At 31.9% G+C, this 2,572-nt stretch overlaps 1 protein-coding gene across 1 annotated transcript; it reads right to left on the bottom strand.

Annotated features, from left to right (window-relative positions):
* Positions 1–519: 519 nt before the first annotated feature.
* On the bottom strand, positions 520–1,474 carry LOC120080223 (uncharacterized). The gene has a single exon (XM_039034802.2). It carries the CDS (start codon positions 1,345–1,347, stop codon positions 865–867), a length of 483 nt encoding a protein of 160 aa, XP_038890730.1. The 5' UTR covers positions 1,348–1,474; the 3' UTR covers positions 520–864.
* Between the last annotated feature and the right edge of the window lie 1,098 nt (positions 1,475–2,572).

The raw sequence follows: 2,572 nt of genomic DNA, 5'->3' as shown, positions 1-2,572 counted from the left end.
GCATCAATTTAATTATTTATATAATTCTTTTTATAACAACTATTTGAGTTCAAACTTCAAAACAGTTTTTCTAGAGTTTTTTTTTTTTTTTTAACTAAAACATACTTTATATTGGTTGTATTGGATGTATGTTCATCCTAATCAATAGAGCATTGTTCAAATCATGAAGTTTGTAGTTGAATTCCTCTATCCTATTGTATAAAAAAAAAATATTATGTTGATTGTGATTCAATCATTTATTTAGTAAGATTCAAACATTATTAAAGCAATATTTATGAATTTATTTATTGGAATAAAATTCAGTCGTTCTTCAGAATGAAAGGAGTTGCTATTTGGATTTCTTGGTAGAAAAGGAAAATACGAACTCACTCTCCGTCAATCTATAAAATTTCTTTGATCGTTTTGTTCATGATTTAACTTAAAGAAGTGAAGCAAACTTGTGTAAGATCGGCAAAAGGCATACGAACATTCGCGTTCATAACTCTGGAAATTTAAAGGAAAAGTTAACGAGATAGAATATTTCCCAAACCAGAACGAGATAAGATTTAGATCACATTATATATATTAAACAAGAACAATATGAAAACTATGTTGCAAAATCCGAATATGTTATATAAACACAGGCACGCACTTATATATATATATGTGGTATTTCCATGAAGAAAAAGTTACGCAAAACCAAAACGCATTTCCAGAGGATTTGTGTATTGAAAATCTGGCGAAATGTACCTTTTGGAATTCGATCGCTTCCGTTCCATTGAACCTCGTCGTTCATAAGTATAACCACACCGTACCGTTTGCTGTAATTATTAACGATCGGCCGCGAATTAAACCACGAAACGCCTCTACGAATTATTCGATTAATTAACTAAACGCCGTGATCATCTCCCTCGACGCATTTGACGAAGACGGCGAGGATTTCCGCGGAGAAGCCGGTAACCTAGAGGAGAAATTCCTGAGAGGAAAGTCATCATCAACATGGCCTTCATCGTATCCTTCATCGAAATTGAGCGCGTAACTAAGCGCATCGTAGCGGAAATCAGCGGAAGCAGAGTGACGACGTCCATGGCGACCGAGTCGCGAAATGAAATGAGGACGTCGATCCTTGATCTCAGGACTCTCACGAGATCTGGATTTATCCTTGGCAGAGGAACACCTCATAAGCGGTCCAGGCGAATCGCCGTCGGAGGAAATTGACATCCGCCGGTGATGGTGGTGGTGGTGATGGTGATGATGATGGCCATTCCGGTGCTTACGGAGGCAACAAGATAAACACAGAGAAGATTTGAGCATCTCCTTCAGAGACGACGGCGAGGAATTTCCTTTGTGTTCGTTCGAATCGTCCATTTGATAACTGAAAAACGGGGTTACAAAAAAACGTCAGAATCGAATAATAATGATGGTGCTCAGCAAAAAGAAGGGGCAGTTTGGGGGTTTATATATATTCCGTGGATGGAGGATGAAATTACGAATAAGGACAATAGATTGAGGAGCATTTTTGTCATTAATATTGGATTAAGGAGTAGTGGCTTTGAGTCGTCGTTATTTCTTCTTTGTACGGTTAAAATTCTTCGTTGGGCCTTCACATGGCTAATATTGATGGGATTTAATTAAAACCTTTTTTATTAATCAAAATTAGAATGTAAATATAAATTTAAACTTGTATTTTTAGGCTATATTACGTCAATTTAGTCCATCTAATTTTAGGAGTTAAGAATGTTTTTTTAATACTAATGAGTGAAAGGTAATTGAAATTTAATGTAAGTAAAGGTGTAATCCGCTTTGTTTGATTAATTTATGTTTAAATCATGAAAAAAAATATAAGTAATTATGTTTAAATTTAGTTGGTTCGGTTTTTCTTTATTGTAAGTTTTGGTTGCATCTATAAAGATTTAAATCTCCAATTTAGTATGAAGTTATATATGTCAATTGCTATTATGTGGGAGTTGAATTTTATTGGGGTTGTCTTGATTTATTTGATCTAAAAACATGAATTAGGTGTTAGGTGTTTTAATTGATATATAAGTTTTTTTAGGTTAGAGGTTTAAATCTATAAACCAACTATGTATTAAAAAAATCTAACGTATTATTTTTTTAATAATTATTTTTTAATTTAAAAGTAGAAAATGAGTTGTGGTTAATACATTTTAGAGGCAACTAGATGTGGTAGGTTGAATTTTGTACTATTTTTCTTTCTTTAGTACAACCACAAATAATTTGATATGATTGATTGTTTTTTCCTTTTTTTTTTTTCTCCTCACTATTGGTAGAGACCTTGAGAAAGGTCTCATTATATCATAAAAATGGCCCTTAACCTTTAAAATATATAAATCCAATTAAGTTTAGGTATTTAAAATTCAGTTTAATATAAAAGTAATTAAATTGAATGCTACCATTCTTAGTTTATTTTTATATGTTAATTTTTTTTCTTGCATATTTTAATTTATTAATTTCAATAATATCTATAGTTAGTATTTCGACTATCCTAACAATTATACTTATCTAAGAAAAAAACTGAGAAAAATAACAAAAAGAGTAAGGACAGTGAAAACCATCAAGTGAACTAAAAGTC

This window comes from Benincasa hispida, chromosome 6 (assembly GCF_027475165.1).
Source record: "Benincasa hispida cultivar pf3 chromosome 6, pf3_genome.v1.1, whole genome shotgun sequence".
NCBI classification, from domain to species: Eukaryota; Viridiplantae; Streptophyta; class Magnoliopsida; order Cucurbitales; family Cucurbitaceae; genus Benincasa; species Benincasa hispida.
The sequence above is the reverse complement of the archived record's forward strand: the minus strand, read 5'-3'. Positions and strand labels throughout refer to the sequence as shown.